The sequence below is a fragment of the Populus trichocarpa genome, chromosome 19, assembly GCF_000002775.5.
Source record: "Populus trichocarpa isolate Nisqually-1 chromosome 19, P.trichocarpa_v4.1, whole genome shotgun sequence".
Classification (NCBI taxonomy): domain Eukaryota; kingdom Viridiplantae; phylum Streptophyta; class Magnoliopsida; order Malpighiales; family Salicaceae; genus Populus; species Populus trichocarpa.
The window spans coordinates 879492-898453 of record NC_037303.2 but is presented as its reverse complement, the minus strand read 5'-3'; the positions used below and the strand labels follow the sequence as shown (position 1 = coordinate 898453).

Genomic DNA, 18962 nt, shown 5'->3' with positions numbered 1-18962 from the left:
GGAGCCCAGCCTGTGGGGTTTGGGCTAAGCCTTTAGATAACTATAAGGCTGTGTTTGGCTTGAAAAAAAATTGTAAAATAAAGATGTATTTCACAATTATTTATTCCTTATTTTAATATTTGGATGCCGTCTTAAATCTTGATAAATATTGGTGCCAGCGTTCAAGATGAACCAAAATAAAAATAAATAAATAAATCATCGCTGGTTCTCTGCCATGGCAACACCACCCACCCCACTAGTGTTCAAGGTGTCTAGACGGGAACCAGTTCTGATCACCCCTTCTGAGCCAACCCCACATGAACTCAAACCTCTTTCAGACATAGATGACCAAGATGGTCTCAGAGTCCACATTCCACTCATTCTTTTTTACCCTTACGATCATTCAATGCAGAGGAGGGATCCTGTTCAGGTCATTAAGGAAGCACTTGCTAAAACACTGGTGTTTTACTATCCATTTGCTGGTAGGCTCAGAGAAGGGCCTAAGCGTAAGCTCTTGGTGGAGTGTACAGGTGAGGGTATTTTGTTTATTGAGGCTAATGCCGATGTTACGCTTGAGCAGTTTGGTGATGCGCTCTGGCCTCCAATTCCTTGCCTGGAGGAGCTCCTCTTTGACGTGCCTGGCTCCAGCGGGATGATAAACTGCCCTCTGCTGCTTATTCAGGTTTGTCTCCTGTGTATGTTGCTTACTTATGGATCATCGATTCTATCTTAGTTTACAAAGCAGGATCATCCATACACAAAATTAGAGTTCAACTCAAGAAACAACACCAGCCAGCCAAATTTAACTGTGTTTCTCAAGCATGGAAAAGTTAAAATGGATGTAGAAGAACAGTAAGAGTAGTAAAAAAAGCAGCAAAAGAAGAAGATTTGAAAGAGAGAATGATCCCATGATTCCCATCCCAAAGAAGAGTCCAAAATGTCTTTCAAGCAATGCCAGCGAACATTACTTGGTAGAATATTGGAAACTTCAATTTAGTCCTTGATGTTTGCAAGAAAAGGATTTAATATTTGTGGTACCAAACTACCAATAGCTTTAATTGTTTTAAATAAAAAAAATTATATTTAATTTTATCAAATTAGACATCAAACGGGAATCTCGATACCCCGAATAGTCAATATCAAAACAAATAACAAAACACAATCTTAACTAATCAAATAGAAAAAAAAATGATGATTGAAATTAAAAAAAAAAAAAAAGAAGAAGATAACAATGTGAATCACCAGCAATTCTCTGATGTCCCTTTTTTTTTTTTTATCATTATATAATATACCGTTTACCCTATATAAAATCTGATTGAGTTGGGTATCAAGTGATGGATGGTATACTCCATGATGATGGAGCTCCATCTCTAATTTTATAAATGATGACGATGATGATCCAAGATCTTCAACAAAAATACTTATTATTATTATTATTATTATTATTATTATTATTATTTCCATTTCCTTTTCTTGATTTGCAAATTTAAGATACTCTTGTTTAATTTCTTTTGATTTCAAAGGACAATATTATATCAATCCTTACAAGAAATAGCCTTAATAATTCCTTGTTTATGTTATATTTGTTGTATGTAGATCGTAGATAATACATTTTAAATCTGAAGGTTCTAAATTATTTGAAAATATCATTTTTTTTTATTCATGTTTAATTAGAAATTGAAAATATATCAAATTTATTATCCAATCATTATTAAATTAATCAGATTGACACCTATATATTCAATTATGGATTGAATTTTTTTAGCTTATTCTAGTAAAGTAGAAGTCCTAGCTCCAATGAAAATATCATTTTGATATTATGATAATTCTTGTCTTTTACCATACCATAATAAAAAACTGTTCAATTAGTTAGCTATTTGTTCAGCTGAATAATTTATGTTTTGTGCAATGTATCTCATATATAATTGTGTTTTAAATTTTAATTTTATAAAAGTAAAATTTATTAGAAAATAATATAAATTATATATTGCGACCTCACTAGTTTAAATTATTAAGTTGAATTGATTTTTTGAAATAATAACCAAGCGGTCACGAGTTCGAATCTCACTATCATCATTTATTTGATAAAAAATTAAGCACAAGATAATGTAGGCCTGTGTAAATTTCAAGTTCAAAGAGCTTTTACTTAAGAGGGTGTATTAAAAAATAATATAAATTATATCTTGGGATCTCACCTAATAGCTTAAACTATTGGGTTAAATTGGTTTTTTGACAAAACTAACTTGTTTTTCATTCATGAAGAATTTTTTTTTCATTTATTTTATATAAAAAAATTTATCTCATAAATGTTTTAACTAGATATATATTTTTTAAAATCTATAGCTAAAAATATTTTTTTAAACTAATTTTTTTAAAAATTCTAATCATAAAAATTACCACATTACTGATCATAATAGCTAAGTTCATTCACGGTGAAGTTGACATCGTACACAATGTCCTTGTGTAACCTTTTTGTTTCTATTCTTCTTGTCGTCTCTTTGTGTCTTTTCCAAAGGAAGACACATGTATCAATTATACATTTCCACTAGAATAAAGTGTGGGGAAGGGGAGGTCTGCATATAATTGAATGACAGACTATAGAGCATCTGGAAGAGGGTGTTTTTATTTTTTAATCTTCGTTTGCATAATGAAAAGCAATTAATAGCATTTGATATAGGTTTACAGATTTTCTTTTCTAATCATAGCGAAGAAATTCATAATGTACCGACAGAACCGATTTTTGAACATAGATTAACTAAATGGATGCAGCGCTTGAGGTTGCATACTATGGCAGTTAAAACAGATTAACGAGTTCCATGAGGAATTGATGAAACTAACAGATGGTTTGTCTGTATAAAACGACAGGTGACGCGTCTCAAGTGCGGCGGAATTGTCTTTGCCATCCGTCTGAACCACACAATGAGTGACGGTACTGGCATAAACCAATTTTTGTCAGCCATGTGTGAGATGGTGCATGGAGCACAGACTCCCTCTATCCAACCAGTTTGGGAAAGGCACGTTTTAAATGCAAGGAACCCACCTCAGGTAACCTGCTTACACCACGAGTATGATCAACTGGTTGACACCACTGACAACGTTCCGCTTACTAAGAAGACCCATCGTTCGTTCTTTTTTGGACATGCTCACATATCTGCTATTCGTGGCTTTGCCCCACTACACCTTCGCCATTGCTCCACATTTGATGTATTGACTGCTTTTTTGTGGAGGTGCCGAACCATTGCACTTCAACCAAACCCAAATGATCAGATGCGGATACTATGCACTGTCAATGCTCGCAATAGATTTAACCCTCCGTTACCTAGAGGTTATTATGGAAATTGCATGGCATACTCAGTGGCAATGGCAACAGCGGGAGAAATCTCACGAAATTCTTTAGGCTTTACGTTGGAATTAGTCAGGAAGGCCAAGGCCAATGTGACTGAAGAGTACATGCGATCAGTGGCTGATCTGTTGGTGATTAAAGGTAGACCTTGGTACACAATGGTGCGGTCTTACCTAGTGTCGGATGTGACTCGTGCAATGTTTGCAGAGATGAACTTAGGTTGGGGTAAGCCGAAGTACGCCGGGCCTGCTAAGGGTAATGTGGCAAGCTTTCAGATACCATATAGGACTAAGAAAGGAGAAGATGGTGTTCTTGTGACTCTTTGCTTACCGACTCCGGCTATGGAAAGATTTGCGAAGGAGCTGGATAGCACGTTTAAGGAGCAGTCAAATGGTGGTGGCAATGCTAAATCCCTCTTATCTTCCTTGTAGGGAAAATAAGTATTTTTTCAAATGATATAAATGCATTCCTATTGTGTTCATTTGCTTTGAGTTCATGTGGAGAATCTATCTGGTAACTCCTTCAGCTTTTTATATATTTATTTCAATAAATGCTTCTGTTGATTGGTCATGGACATATAATCTGTGATAGTTTCCTGTAAAACCTGGATTAGGTCACTTGCTACAATGGATGGGCAGAGAAGTTGTTCTACAAGAACCTCCTAATAGACGCAGCAGACTGGTTTCATGAGAATATTCTTCATTTTCTGACTGAAAATATGGTAAAAACCTTGCCTGCGTAGGATTCTTGTTAACTTGTCTTCTGACAGTGACATTGCCTACAAATTATCAACTCTTCCTTTTTAACAGCAAGTAGTTGCTGTTCAATTTGAGTAAGTCCAGTATGTACAATTGAAGGCCTTATGCTGGACTTGCTTGAAGCAGAAGAGGCATGGAACTTGTGTGTTTGATTCTATGGTGTAAGGTATTTTTTTAAAATTATTTGAGATGATATCAGAATTTTATTGATCAAATAATTATGAGTTCAAATTTTACCATTCTGTTCTAATGAATAAAAATTAAATACAAGATAATATGATTCTATGCAAATTTCAAGTTCAAATGACTTTCATTTGAAGGTATACGTTAAAAAATTTTCTTTTATTTTTATGTTTTGACTCTAAAATGACTAGGTTTAACCCTTAAAGCTATGATTCACTCTACTAAAGTAGACTAACTTTAACCATTATGTTAGAGAATAATATAAATCATATTTTGGGACCTCACCTAACAGCTTAAGCTATTGTGTTGAGATGATTTTTTGACATAGTATTAGAGCCTTGATGACCAAGCGGTCACAAGTTCGAATCTTACCATTTCTATTTATTTGATAAAAATTAAGCACAAGATAATATGGGCTTGTGCAAGTTTCAAGCCCAAAGGGCTTTCACTTGAGGGGGCGTGTTAGAGAATAATATAAATCATATCTTGGGACCTCACCTAACAACTTAAGCTATTGAGTTGAGATGGTTTTTTGACACATTAGACAAACCAACAGTTAGAAAACACAAGAATATCTTAGTTTGTATCAGAAAAATAAACAATGGAGCTTACCTTAGATAAGGTGTACTAAGAGTGATACGTCCTTCTTATACACAACTAGTTTCCTTATCTAGACTCTAGAACTAGTTAGAGTTTGTAATGACCAAGATATTAGGTGGCAACTCCATTTCTTTTTTTTTACTGATAAAAAAAAATCCTTGTTTTTTCCATCAATTACCAGAAGATCCTAGTCCCGGAGGATATTCTCTACAATGTCATACACGTGCGACAAAAATGATAAAAACTTTTCTCACTTATACCATTGAATTTAAAACCAATTAAGAAATTTGTAATATAATATCAGAGCATTAAAAAAATTAAAATTGTTTAGTCCTCTAATGTGGACTGTGAGTAGTTTTACTATAGATTACAATAGTGAATTGATGATCTTATCCTTCACAACAAAGAATAATGAACTAGTTATTAAGAGCAAAATTATCTTTTCTATAAGGTTCAATTATCATTGTCATATTGATTGGAGACACATTGGTCTTTTTATATTTTAGATGCATCATGAAATAACTTAAATACCTTTAAAAGTAAAAAAATAAAGTTGGGTACAAGGGCTTTTCGGTTTTTTAACAATTTAATTGCACAATGTAATGATTAAATTACCCTTAAAAACAAAATACTAACGTCCAGGGGCACATTTGTATTTTTCTAATGGTTTTTTTAGTTATAATCAATTAAAATGAGGGACAATTCAGTCTTTCAACATATATGAATATAATTAAAAAATTAAAAGTAGCTAGTGCGTGTTATGCATGCACTAGTGAGTAGAGGCACCTTATTATTTTGATTGCTATTTTTTTAATTCTTTTCTTAATTTTATTTTCAGTTTCATTCCTCGTTGTTTTATTTCATTTAGTTTTTATATTAGATTTAATCCTTATTCTTTTGATTGATATTTGTTTTGATTTTATATTTTGGATGATTGAGAATTTTGCTTCGTGATTTTTTTGAGTTCGCCTACTATAAGTTAACTTGGTCTCATATCATGAGTTATAGGTTTTAAAGATTAGCATGATTTGACTTTAGTTTTTTTTAAGTTTTTATAATTTTTTTTTTATTTTTATCATTTAACATTAGGTTAGTGGGCTTTCAGCTTTGTGATTTTTGCCGCTTCCCTTTCTATAGGATTTTTCTGATCACAAATCTCAGATTGTAGGTTAGTCGAGTTAACTAGGGTTGACTCAAGTTTTTTTCATCAATTTTTTTAGTTTTGCCTTTCATTGTATTTTTTAAATTTTTTTATATGAGGTTATCCTAACCTCACAATCGGACCATGAATTCGACATGTTGACTCGAGTCAGGTTATTTGATCTCTTTTAAAATTGATTTTTTTTTAATTCATCCTTCAAAATTTGATTTTTTGTAATTGAGCTTCAGATTTTTTTTTTAATTTTTATGAGGTTATCATGTTTTCATTTAATTTTTATTTTATTATCAAATAAGATTGTTGAGACTTTTTAAGAATATTTATCGAGGATATTTAAATAATATTGACAAAAGTTTATTTTTTTTATTATTCAATATTATTTTTTTGATTTTTTTTATTGTTATTGATTTTTTTATATAATTATATTATTAAATTAAACGAGATTATTAAATCAATTTGAATTAATGATCCGGGTCCTAAATTTCTCTTGTTGCTTTAGAAACACCATCATCATCTAGGCATTTATTTTACTTTAGAAAAAAATTAACCTCGTAGTAACAATGGAGATAGACAATCAATTTTAATTCATAAATCCTCTTGCTATGCCTGAGGTGGGATATTATTCCAACTATTTTGATTAAAAATGTTGGAATAAAATTTTCTTGCTACCACTCCACGTGACATTCTCTCGTGTGGCTATTAATAATTGTTTCATAACTTTTAGTTAATGAAATCTTTTATTTTATCATCAACCTTGTTCATGATTGTATTTTTCTTAACAGTTAATTTTGAATCCTAAAATAATTAAGAAATAGAAAAAAAATCTCAAAATATTTTATGAGTCACAATTGTACTAATGCTTTTGCTGAAAAAATAAGTAGAGTTTTCTATGAAATTGGATAAGAAGTAAAGAATTGAGATCAATCGAAATATGAATTTAAATATTTGCTTAATATATGTTATTTATTTATTTAATTTATTTAGTTGAAACATACTCTTAATATATATGTCATGAAATAATGATTGAAAATAAACAAGTTTCAAATAATTATATATTTTATTAAATTCAATTTCTTGTATTCTAAAAAATAAGAATTCACATATTTTGTAGTAAGGATACCAAAGTTTAAATCTAACTCGGTTATAAATTTTTTAAACTATTTAATTAAGATGAGTTCAAATGAGTTGAACCAAAGCCTAATATATTTTGAATAAATTGCATATATATATTTTTAAAAAAACCCTAAAAGTTATAGTTTTTATACCCGGCCCGGTCCAAGGCCCGGGTTCTGGGTTTTGACCGGGTCACCGGGTCGCCCGGGTCAATTTTTTTAAAATCAAAACGACGTCGTTTTAGTAAAAAAAAATCAAAACTCAACGGATTGCAACCGGGTCAACCAGGTCGCCGGGTCAACCTGCCGGGTCAACCTGCCGGGTCACACCAGGTTTTTTCTTCTCTTGTTTTTTCTTCAACCCGGCCCGGTTCCAGCCCCGGGTCGGTCGAGTCCCGGGTCGACCTGCCGGGCCAGACCGGGTTTTAAAACTATGCTAAAAGATGTGTTTTTTTCATTGTGGATGTATTATAACATGTGATAGGGATTTTAGGCTCTAATGGTCTTTTTTTATCCTTTTGTTTTACACTTTGATCATCAATTTTTTTTCTTTCAAATTCATCCTTATAAGTTGTACTGTTTTAAAATTGAAATTTATAATTTATTTTGTTTTTAATTTCTATGTAATTACTGCGGTGTCAAGAAAATTTTCTAATATCAAGTTGATGCTAAAATTTATAAAAAGAAACTTGGTTTCAGTGACTATGAAAATATACAAATCGTGGATCAAATTTGAAAATGAGGCAAAGAATGATTTGTTTTCAAGGCACTGTCTATTTAATATTTTTTCGCATAGTTTTGAAACCCGGCCCGGTCTGACGGGTCGACTCGGGACCCGGCTGACCCGGGGCTGGAACCGGACCGGGTTGAAGAAAAAATAGGAGAAGGAAAAACCCGGTGTGACCCGGTCAAAAACCAAGTTGCAACCCGTTGACTTTTGTTTTTTTACTAAAACGACGTCGTTTTAATTTTAAAAAAAAATTAACCCGGACAATCTGATGATTCGGTCAAAACCCGAAACCCGGTTATGAAAACTATGCTTTTTCCACATTTTTTGCCTTAGGAGTTAGGCAAATTTTCTATCGATCTCTGTAGTTTGCTAGTTTTTTTTTTTTTTTGCTCAAAATTTCATTTCAGTCATTTTTTTGATACATGAGTTTGAGGGAAACTGAAAAAAAAAAAAAAAAGATAAAAAGTTATTTGCCTATTATATTCTAGTCATAAAAAAAATTAATTTTAGTGTCAAATATATTTTTTTCAATAAGAGAGGTTTTATTTGAGTTCAGAGAGAATTATTTTCTATTTGATTTTGTTTTTTTAGATAAATTTAGAGATATTTTAAGGCTCCGTTTGTTTCCCGAAAAGTGATTTCCAGGAAACTACTTTCTAAACTTCCCATGTTTGTTTGTCATTAAAAAAGTTGGTCAACGGAAAACACTTTTCAGTCAAAGAAAAATTTGGCTTGGTTTCCACGAAAGTGTTTTTCTTTTATTTTGGGCGGAAAACACTTTCTAGAAGTTGTGAAAAATTTAGAAATGTCATATTATTTACTGATTATATCAAATTTGGTCCTCAAACTTTTGATTGCTATATATATTTTGTTTTGAATATTTTTTTTTAATTTCATCCCTTAGAATTTAATTTTTATATTAATTTTGGTTTTTATTTTTATAATTGTTATTTGTTTTTCCCTTATCATTTTTTAATTAAAATTTTTTATCTATCAAATGTGGCTTTCATTCTTTTGACCGTTACTTATTTTATTTGAAATAATTTATGAAATATTAATTATTATTATTTTAATTTCTTCATATTTCAATTTTTTATTTTTTAGATTTGATCTTTATTATTTTGATTATTATTTATTTTATTTGAGATAGTTTATGAAATTATATATTTTTTTTCAATTTCATTCTTATTCAACTTTTTAATTTGTAAGATTTGTTCCTTATTATTTTAATAAACTTGAAAAAAAATAAAACATTAATAAGTTATTTTCCAGCTCATTTTCCATTAAATAACCAAACACTAGAAAATATTTTCCAACTTATTTTTAATTACACCACCAAAGATCAGAAAATAATTCACTTTTTTGGAATTCACTTTCCAAAAAAAACTACTTTCTAGCAAACAAACGTGGCCACCCAACCCTAGACGTTTATATATATTTTAAGACTTAATTTATGCATATAGTTATTAATATTATAATAATATTTATTATATAGTTTTAGATGAAAATAAATTAAAAATATATTTTAGATAAGAAAACATAATCTAATTTTTCAGCCGCCTTTCTAATGGCCACAAACTAGAAGACAAATGACGTCTTTTGTTTAAAAAAATGGGTTTCCCGGATAAAATAAATAAATAAAAGGCTAGGCGGAAACTTGTACGTTTCTTTTTTAGACTAGGGTTGGTAGGCCACCCAACCCTAGGCGTTTAATTTTTTTTTTTAAACTTTTATCTTTCTATTTTTTTTGTTTATATTTATATTACATAAATTATTTAAATTTAGTTTACATGTGAGATCTAATGAGCATTCAATTTTAATAGAAATTAATTAAGATAAATTATATTTTAAATAAAATATTATTTATTTTTTACTTGATTTTTTAATAACACTAATATTTTTTTTTAATATTAGTAGACATTTTTTTGTGCAACTTTATATAATATGTTTTTTTTCTTGAATTTTATTATATTATTTTTCTGTGATTGTTTATATTTATTATCCTTTAATTAAATAAAAAATTAATAAAAAAAAATAAAGTTAAAACCCAACCAGGTTTATAGCCTTTGATGTGAAAGTTAAATATTTTAATATACTTTTATTTTTTTAATTTTTAGTTTAGGTTTTAGTTAGCATTAACAATTTATTTTGTATTTATTAGAATATATAATTTTTAATTTATTTAATTAAATATATACACAAGGTTATCAATTTACAATTAAATTTTTTTATGTTAAAAAACAAGTTAAATGTACCTATACATTCATTTATTTATGTTAAAAAACTTTTGTTCCATTCCACACCAAAGTTTGAGTTCATGGCTAGTTAAAAGCTTTACTCAGTTCAAATAATTTTTATTTTACGATGAAGTTGTGAAATACTTCACATAAATAATGAGCTTTTCTTGAGTTTTGATCCTACGTCAAGTCATGAGCTTACTTGTAAACTTCGTATTTGGACTTAGTACTCTTGAAAAACTAATTATCTTATGGAAAGAGGGATTCTTTGATGTTTCAATCAGTAAATGCATGAGAAAAATGAAAAACAAATATAAGAACAAAAATAAAATGTTGCAATCATCTAGAGATATGCGTTGGAGACGGGAGTTTTTTTTTTTTTTTTTTTTTATATATACTAAACCTTTAATAATTTCTATGTGTTTGTTTTTTGAAAATTAGTTTTTGAAAAATTATTTTTTAAATTTTTTTATGTTTATTTGCCATTAAAAAAGTTGATTAATAGAAAATACTTTCCGGTCAACGAAAAATATTTTTCAGTCAAAGGAAAATTTGACTTGATTTATAGGAAAGTGTTTTCCTTTTATTTTGGGCGGAAAACACTTTCCGGAAGTTGTGAAAAATTTAGAAATATTATATTATTTGTTGATTATATCAAATTTGATCCTCAAACTTTTAATTGTTAGTAGACAAAAAAATAATATATATTTTTTAAAAATTAATATGAATATTTAGACCAACTTATATGTAATTGATTAATTTTAATGATTTTAAAATTAATAATTATATAAATAAGAAAAAAATAATACTTTTGGAGAGTTGGATAGTTGAAAAGTGAGAGTAAAGAGAAGAGAGGGTGAGTCGAGGCCATGTAAGAAGATTAGTGGCCACAAAAGGGCCACAAACGACTCTATAGAGTGTGTTTGGCAGTGTGGTAGCGTTTACTTTTCAAATAGCATTTCACGCCGAAATACATGCCAATGATGTTTTTTCATTTTTTAAAAATTATTTTTGATATTAGCACATCAAAACCATTCAAAAAGTACAAACCACACTCAATTTTAGTAAAAAAAAAAAATTTCAAAATTTGATGAAACGCAATTACAAACACAATGTCAAACGGTCTCTACAAAGTGATTGGCTGTTTGGGATCATTTATTTATTTATTTTTAAAAACTCTTTTCCTTTAATGCTTGTAAGATGGACTGGTTCTTCATCTCACTCCGTTCGAGCACTCGCCCATTTAGAATTGACTTTTATTCCACTTCGTTTATTCCTCAGCAGTCAGCACAAACAAATTGATTTTTTTATAAGAAAAAGCACCGTCACAATTATTTATTCCTTGTTTAATGTTTGGATGCCGTCTCAAATCTTGATATCGGCTCCCGATAAATATTGATGCCAGCGTTCAAGATGAACCAAAATAAAAATAAATAAAAAAATCATCTCTGGTTCTCTGCCATGGCAACACCACCCACCCCACTAGTGTTCAAGGTGTCTAGACGGGAACCAGTTCTGATCACCCCTTCTGAGCCAACCCCACATGAACTCAAACCTCTTTCAGACATAGATGATCAAGATGGTCTCAGAGTCCAAATTCCACTCATTTATTTTTACCCTTACGATCCTTCAATGCAGAGGAGGGATCCTGTTGAGGTCATTAAGGAAGCACTTGCTAAAACACTGGTGTTTTACTATCCATTTGCTGGTAGGCTTAGAGAAGGGCCTAAGCGTAAGCTCTTAGTGGAGTGTACAGGTGAGGGTATTTTGTTTATTGAGGCTGATGCCGATGTTACGCTTGAGCAGTTTGGTAATGCGCTCTATCCTCCAATTCCTTGCCTGGAGGAGCTCCTCTTTGACGTGCCTGGCTCCAGCGGGATGATAAACTGCCCTCTGCTGCTTATTCAGGTTTGTCTCCTGTGTATGTTGCTTACTTATGGATCATCGATTCTATCTTAGTTTACAAAGCAGGATCATCCTTCTCTGTTTTTTTTAACACAAAATTAGAGTACAACTCATGAAACAACACCACCCAACGAAATTTAACTGTATTTCTCAAGTATGGACAAGTTAAAATGGATGTAGAAGAAAAGTACGAGTAGTAAAACAAGCAGCAAAAGAAGAAGATTTGAAAGAGAGAATGATCCCATCCCAAAGAAGAGTCCAAAATGTTTGGAAACTTACCCTTCAATTTAGTACTTAATGTTTGCAAGAAAAGGATTTAATATTTCTCTATTGTTAAATTTGGTCCCACTAGCTATATTATCTTAAATAAATAAAATTATATTTAATTTTATGAAATCGAGCATCAAACAAGAATCCAATTTGTTTCTCGATGATACTACGAGTAGCCAATATCAAAACAAATAACAAATCACAATCTCAAACTAATCAAATAGAAAACAAAATTGATGATTGAAATGAAAAAAATAATTAATGTCCTTGTGTAACCTTTTTGTTTCTATTCTTCTTGTTGTTTTTTTTTTCTTTTTTTTAAAGGGAAGATTACATGTATCCATTATATATTTCCACTAGAATAATGTGTGGGGAAGGGGAGGTCTGCATATAATTGAATGGCAGACTACAGAGCATCTGGAAGAGGGTGTTTTTTGTTTTTTTTAATCTTCGTTTGCATAATGAAAAGCAATTAATAGCATTTGATATAGGTTTACAGATATTCTTTTCTAATCATAGCGAAGAAATTCATAATGTCCCGACAGAACCGATTTTTGAACATAGATTAACTACATGGATGCAGCGCTTGAGGTTGCATATTATCGCAGTTAAAACAGATCAACAAGTTCCATGAGGAGTTGATTAAACTAACAGATGGTTTGTCTGTATAAAACGACAGGTGACGCGTCTCAAGTGCGGCGGAATTGTCTTTGCCATCCGTCTGAACCACACCATGAGTGACGGTACTGGCCTAAACCAATTTTTGTCAGCCATGTGTGAGATGGTGCATGGAGCACAGACTCCCTCTATCCAACCAGTTTGGGAAAGGGACGTTTTAAATGCAAGGAACCCACCTCAGGTAACCTGCTTACACCACGAGTATGATCAACTGGTTGATGACACCACTGACAACGTTCCGCTTACTAAGAAGACCCATCGTTCATTCTTTTTTGGAGCTGCTAACATATCTGCTATTCGTGGCTTTGCCCCACTACACCTTCGCCATTGCTCCACATTTGATGTATTGACTGCGTTTTTGTGGAGGTGCCGAACCATTGCACTTCAACCAAACCCAAATGATGAGATGCGGATACTATGCATTGTCAATGCTCGCAATAGATTTAACCCTCCGTTACCTAGAGGTTATTATGGAAACTGCATAGCATACTCAGTGGCAATGGCAACAGCGGGAGAAATCTCACGAAATTCTTTAGGCTTTACGTTGGAATTAGTCAGGAAGGCCAAGGCCAATGTGACTGAAGAGTACATGCGATCAGTGGCTGATCTGTTGGTGATTAAAGGTAGACCTTGGTACACAATGGTGCGGTCTTACCTAGTGTCGGATGTGACTCGTGCAATGTTTGCAGAGATGAACTTAGGTTGGGGTAAGCCGAAGTATGCCGGGCCTGCTAAGGGTAATGTGGCAAGCTTTCAGATACCATATAGGACTAAGAAAGGAGAAGATGGTGTTCTTATGACCCTTTGCTTACCGACTCCGGCTATGGAAAGATTTGTGAAGGAGCTGGATAGCACGTTTAAGGAGCAGTCAAATGGTGGTGGCAATGCTAAATCCCCCTTATCTTCCTTGTAGGGAAAATGACTATTTTTCCAAATGATATAAATGCATTCCTATTGTGTTCATTTGCTTTGATTGGTCATGGACATATAATCTGTGATAGTTTCCTGTAAAACCTGGATTAGGTCACTTGCTACAATGGATGGGCAGAGAAGTTGTTCTACAAGAACCTCCTAATAGACGCAGCAGACTGGTTTCATGAGGATACTCTTCATTTTCTGACTGAAAATATGGTAAAAACCTTGCCCGTGTAGGATTCTTGTTAACTTGTCTTCTGACAGTGAAATTGCCTCCAAATTATCAACTCTTCCTTTTTAACAGCAAGTAGTCGCTGTTCAATTTGAGTAAGTCCAGTATGTACAATTGAATGGCCTTATGCTGGACTTGCTTGAAGCAGAAGAGGCATGGATCAGAATTTTATTGATGTACAAGATAGTATAATTCTATGTCAGTTTTAAGTTTAAATAATTTTTATTTGAAGAAGGATATGTTATAAAATAATATAAATTATTTATTAATATAAATTTTACAATCACTAACCAAAAAAATATATATATTCTTTTCACATACATATTTTGATTACATAACAGCATTTACTGCGACTCAGTTGTGCATTGCAAGCCTTTAATCATGTAATAAGCCCACAAAGTATCTTGTTTCAGTTTTTATAAGGCAGAGCTGTTCAGTAATAGCAAATAAAGTTTTATACAACCACCTTTAATGATATTTATCTTCCTGTTTGATGCTCTGTGATAACTTTTACTATTATATTTTAAAAACCTTTTTTTTAGACAATACATTGCAGACACAATATAGACATTAGATATTGATGTATATTAACTGAAAATCAAGAATATTTTCGTATTGATTTTGTTGTTATTGGCAATGTTTTTTTTTTTCCCCTATTGTTGGTATTGAAGATTCAATCATTAAACAAGAAAATACTAAATTATCTATCAATAATATTTTATTTATTCCTAATTTGACAAAAAATCTATTTTGTGGAAATTAGCTTCCAAACCATTTCCTATGATATGTGAGTTTTTAGATATTAATTTTTATGTTAAGGAACAGGAAACAAGATTTTTATATCTTACACAACTCGTCAAAATTGCATTTTAATTATCTTTTTAAAACTGGCTCAACAAAAGTTTAGCATCAAGGACATTTTTAATTTTCATTCATGTAGTTATTAAAAAATAAATGATTGATTGACATTACAAGAGTTATGAAGATGGAACATCTTTGTAATAGTTGTCAATTAGAAAAACTTGGCAAAATATATTTTTTTCATTTTAAATATTTAAGTACTAGTGTTTTTGAGAAAATACGTTGTGATTTATGGAGATTTATCCCTGATTTATCAAATTAAAAAATTCAGATACTATATATATGTAATAGATGATTTTCTTAATTTATATTTTTTAAACTATCACTGTATAAATTATTACAATATCAAGCATACATTTTAGAAGGTTGCGACAATATATTTCCGTTGCTTTCAAATTAAAAATAAAAAAAAATAAATATTTATAGCAGTACCATTGCCATAACTTTTGTTACTATACTTTGTTTTTTTTTGCTTCTATACTATTTTTCTCAAATAAATTTGCTGAGTATGTTACTTTTATATTTTTTAAAAATATATTTAATTAAATTACTTTGAGATGGGGGTTTTTATATAAAATAAATGAAAAATAATTTTTTATAAAAAAAAATTATGTTATTTTAATTTTTACAAAACCAAAATTTAAAAGAAATAATACGTGCGGTCAAAGCAAATACCAGAAACGATTTATTTCTGCTGTTGAAAAAAAAAAAAAAACCATAATACCAAACGGTGTTTAACTGTATGTTGTACTGTCTTCTATTTGTTTCTTGTCTGTCTTTGCATCTATGAACTGTTAGAAACTAGGATTTCTTTTAGTTTCAACAACCACAAACTCACAGACAGAGAGGGAGAAAGAGAGCAGATAATGATTCGTGGCACCTGTTTACTTTTGTAGTCCTGATTTGGGATTGACCGATTAAGAAATTGGATCACGGGTTATATGGATTTATCTAAATTAACCTGAATCAACCTGAAAAAATTAAAAAATATATATTTGAAATTTTAATATTTCATATGAAAAATTAAGAAACAATTCATGTAATTATAAGTTATATATGTTGTAAATAATAAAATTTAAAAAATTATTTCAAAATATTTTTTATTCTACATTAAAAAGATATTATGTTATCCTTTTAAGTTGAATATTTAAACTAAAATATTTTTTTTTATCCCACATTGAAAAAATATAACCTTTTTCTTTTGAACATAGAGTATATATACTAGAGGGTTTTAAATCTCACATTGAAAAAAATAAAATATTCTTCTAGTATTTATATAGTTAACTTTGAAAAGGGTGAATAACCAACTATAAAAAATATAAAAAAGAGGGGTTTTTGGCTAGGAAAAAAAACACATTTGAAAAAAAACGGGTCTCTACCGGGTTTTTCCTGGTCGCCCGGGTTACTGGTCAACCCAACAGGTCAACCGGGTTTTGCTAGGTTTTTGCTCATGCCGGTATTTTATCTTACTCAAACCGGTTCAACTACCAAATCAACCAGATTCCAGTTCAACCACCAGACCAATCCCGACTTAATAACTATGTCCTAATCTTCCTAGTTAACTAGTTCCTCTTTGTTGTCCCTGCCGAAAGCAGCAGAACTCATGTGTGTTTGATATTGCGGTAACTTTTATGGTTGTGGTTTGAAAAAAGTTATTTTATAAAAAAGTACTTTTGATTGAGGTTGGTTTGATATTTATATATGTTTGGTTAAAACTATGGTTGAAATTGAGGTTGAATAAAAAGTAGTTTAAGGTGTTTGGTTAAACATTGTTTTCAAATTAAGGTTATAAAATAATTAAAAAAGATATATATTAATATTGATGATTTTTAATTTAAATATTGTAGATTTAACTACCATTATTACATCATTAAATAAATAATACTTTATATCAAATATTTTTTATTATACCATTAACTTATCTACAATTTCATCATGTATGAAATTCATCTGATAAAAACTATAGTTTCCATGGTTTTTTGAGCGTGCAACAAAATTAGGTAAAATTTCATCAGAAACAAAATTAGAATTACAATCAAATTCCACAAATGCTATGTCATCATGCGATGTTCTCCTAATTTATATAGTGTTATTAAATAATATTAAACACTAGTTTTTCAAATAAAATACAATTTTAAAAAAATAATTTTTTTTACTGGTCAGACACGGTCCAATAAATAGTGGAGACACTGTTCACGTGAACAATGCCATTTAGTTAGAATCATGGCACTATTCACTCTTAAAGTGAACAGTGCCCAGATGAATTATTCACCTGGCAGACACGAGAAGCAGCTCTCAGCTGCTGTGTGGGAACCAGCAATTTCAACCCAAAATACATGGGTCCCGCACAAACAGTCAAGTGTTTTTTTCCGTTACCAAATATAATGTTTACGCCGTTTGCTTTAAAAGTTAAAATTACCACGTAAACAAACAGCTTCTCGGAAGCAAAGCAAAAGCAACTTGTCATTCGAACATGCACAACTTGTAAGCATGAGTCAATTCAAGAAGCAGTATAAAGACAAAAGAAATGATGCAAAAGCAAATTTCCTCTAAATAAATTTCAAAGATTGAACATCGTAACTTTTGTTATCGTGCTATTAGTGTAACCTTCCTGTACGGGGTGTAGAAGGGCTTTCTGTTATTCGAGGAGGTGCCATCTATTACTATGCCTATTAGAAATTTTAATTGTTTTTTTAGAGAAACTTTTGTTATTCTAGGCATTGAAATGGTTGCATATCGAAAAAGATATTAACATTCTTTTTACCTGAGATAAACTATATTATTTTTATTTTATTTATTTACTATGGTTTGATGATATTTATCTATACTAATTTACTATGAAGAATTTAATACGATGAACAAACTCTAATTTTTTAGATTAAGAACTTGGTTTGGAAAGATGAAATATCCTCAATTTTTTTTTTATCAAATTAGATTTAGAATTTAAATCTCTTAAAGAATTTATTATGAATCAAGGTATATTTTATGTAAAAATATGAAGTTATAAGATAATAAATATTATTTATTATGCATGTTTATAATGAAAGAATTACTTATAAAACTATTCTAAAACTTCTTATAGGTTCATATAAGTTGAGAATAATTAGAAGACTTAACCTATTGGTTAACCAGCCTTCTTTATATATATATATGTACGACAATATATAATAGTAATGGTGAGAGTTACAACATAAGAGTATGATAGTATGACTACAATATTTCCTATATAGATACATTAATATGCCCTCTCAAGCTGAGGGTGGAGGATCAACCCGAAGCTTGAAACAAAAAGCAGTAAACGAAGCAATAGGAAGTGGCTTAGTAAAGACATCAGTAAGTTGATCCTGAGAGGAAATAAAACGAATCTGAATCTCCTTTTTCGCAACTCTATCTTGGATAAAATGATAATCAACCTCAACATGTTTTGTGCGAGCATGAAAACAAGATTCGTAGACAAATAAGTGGTACTAAGGTTATCACACCAAATGATAGGAGTAGAAATAGATGAAATCTGAAGATCTGTTAATAAATACTTAAGCCAGATAACCTCAGCAGTGCCATCGGCCAAGACTTTGCACTCAGCTTTAGTAGATGAACGGGCAACTGTACGTTGCTTACCTGATTTCCACAAAATCAGCGTCTGACCAAAGAACACAAGATAACCACCTGTAGATTTTCTATCATTAACACTACCTGCCCAATCTGCATCTGTAAAGCCATATAAGGCAAAGGAATAACTACGAGTAATATGGAGGCCATGTGTTGTCGTACCCTTAAGATAATGCAAGATGCGTTTAACGACAACTCAATGAGAATCTGTGGGAGCATGCATAAACTGACAGACTCTGTTAACAACAAAGAAAATATCTGGTCTCGTAAAAGTGAGATATTGAAGAGCATCCATAATTTGACGAAAGCGTGTAGCATTAGAAAACAAAGGATCTGACAGTATGGTAGCTTTGGATGTCGAGATAGGAGTATCAACAGGTTTGCAAGATAA

General features: G+C 30.9%; 1 protein-coding gene across 5 annotated transcripts; it reads left to right on the top strand.

The window, feature by feature from the left end:
• The first annotated feature begins 131 nt into the window (after positions 1 to 131).
• On the top strand, positions 132 to 14419 carry LOC18108005 (benzyl alcohol O-benzoyltransferase). 5 transcript variants are annotated; one of them, XM_052449298.1, is made up of 3 exons: positions 132 to 247; positions 11596 to 12009; positions 12956 to 14174. In XM_052449298.1, the coding sequence occupies exons 1-3, from the start codon at positions 215 to 217 to the stop codon at positions 13865 to 13867; spliced, it is 1359 nt and encodes a 452-aa protein (XP_052305258.1). In that variant the 5' UTR covers positions 132 to 214; the 3' UTR covers positions 13868 to 14174. The 5 variants fall into 5 exon arrangements, 3 of the variants coding, with proteins under 3 accessions (XP_052305258.1, XP_052305260.1, XP_006370913.1); XM_052449300.1 differs by having other exon boundaries at positions 149 to 509; positions 11858 to 12009; XR_008058145.1 differs by lacking the exon at positions 11596 to 12009 and adding an exon at positions 2845 to 3835 and having other exon boundaries at positions 154 to 661; positions 13978 to 14419.
• Positions 14420 to 18962: the final 4543 nt, after the last annotated feature.